General features: G+C 33.5%; 1 protein-coding gene across 1 annotated transcript; it reads right to left on the bottom strand.

Annotated features, from left to right (window-relative positions):
* Positions 1 to 357: 357 nt before the first annotated feature.
* LOC145768963 (uncharacterized) lies at positions 358 to 1,464 on the bottom strand. The gene has a single exon (XM_082580566.1). The coding sequence runs from the start codon at positions 1,462 to 1,464 to the stop codon at positions 358 to 360; it is 1,107 nt and encodes a 368-aa protein (XP_082436692.1).
* Between the last annotated feature and the right edge of the window lie 212 nt (positions 1,465 to 1,676).

The following is a 1,676-nucleotide window of genomic DNA, read 5'->3' as shown; positions in this document are numbered from 1 at the left end:
ACTTCATAATTGTCTTTCATTATTGCGTCACAGTACTGCATACGTGAATTTGAGATATTGCTATCTATTCTGGTCATTCGTAAAATGATTGTTTGAAAGTTGGCCGCACTTTTAACTGTTGGCTTAGTGCTTGCTAGCTGGACAAAGGTTCCGTCTTTTATCCAAGTAATCTGTTCTGTAGTGACAGTTTTCAGTGGTGTACGCGTTGCACCCCCTCGTTTTCGGTAGCCGTGGGCTAATTTTTACAGAAATACACTTTTTGAAAAGAAGTTCAAGTGTGTGTTTCTTCGGTCATTATATACAGACGAACGGATTAGGGAACTTTATGTTAAAATTTTCCCAAGAAGAGATTATGGTTTACCGCTGTGACCATCCAGTCATATATATTTCATTACATAATTTGTGTATGGGTTTTAAACTTATGCCATTGAGTGCTTTTAGCATTTCTGGATAAATGTTATCCTTTCCTGCAGCTTTATTACATTTCAGATCTTGAATGGCTTTCTCAACTTCAGATATCAGTATTTCTTCTCCTTCATTATTGGTAATTTCAGGCATACATGTTCTATCATCATCATATAATTCTGTTACATACTCTTCCCATCTACTCTTTATATCCTTTTCCTGAAATAACATTTTTCCTCCACTATCCATGATGCAGCTGTTTGCTTGTTCAACTTTCTTCAAACATGTTAGCTGTTTAACTTTATTGTGTAATTCAAGTGACTTATGAGATGCTTCTAGATGTTCTATTTCACTGCATTGATTTTCCCACCACCTTTGTTTAGCATCTTTGCATAATTGGGATATTTCCTTATTTAAAGCTTTATATTTCTTGTGATTATTGAATTTGTTTTTCTTTCTCTGTTGCATTAAGTCAAGTATCTTCTCAGTAATCCAAGGCTGTTTAATATTTTTCCTCTTTGATGGTAGAATGTTAGTAGCTGCATCATTTAAGGTTTCTTTAATTTCATTCCAACTTCTATCTATAGTTTCTTGTGTAATTACTTGAGGAATTTCTGTTTGCTGTAATAATTCAAATTTATTGTTTACTGTAATACTGAATTTCTCTCGATATTGTTCATTTTTAAGCATGTTCATGTCAGTATGTTCTGACATATTTGTTCTTTTCACTCTTTTTAGCTTTATTTGGATTTTCATAACAACTGGATTGTGGTCAGACATTATGTCACATCCTGGATACGTTTTAACTTGTCTTACTGCATTTCTGAACCTCTGGTTTATCATAACATAGTCAATTTGATTCCGAAATTGATAACCTGGACTTTGCCATGTATACAACCGCCTAGCAGGATGTTGAAAAAGAGTGTTCGCTATTACTAAATCATTAAGTTTACAAAATTCCAGCAACCTTCTTCCACGTTCATTTAAATTGCCAAATCCATAACGACCAGTTGTGGGATATTCATGATGATCACCCACTATTGCATTAAAATCGCCCATTACTATATTAACTTCTCCACTTTTAGTATATTTAAGTACATCCTTTATTGACTCATAAAACAACTCAATCTCTTCATCGGTATGTTCTTGGGTTGGTGCATAGATTTGTAATATATTTACATTAAATGGTGCTGCAGACAATTTAATCATCATAACTCTGTTAGAAATTGGCCAATATCCAATGACTGAGTTAGCTATTTCTTTTTTCATTA

Source organism: Aplidium turbinatum, chromosome 4 (genome assembly GCF_918807975.1).
Source record: "Aplidium turbinatum chromosome 4, kaAplTurb1.1, whole genome shotgun sequence".
Taxonomy (NCBI): Eukaryota; Metazoa; Chordata; class Ascidiacea; order Aplousobranchia; family Polyclinidae; genus Aplidium; species Aplidium turbinatum.
Note: the sequence above shows the minus strand (reverse complement) of the source record. Positions and strands in the feature narration are given on the sequence as shown.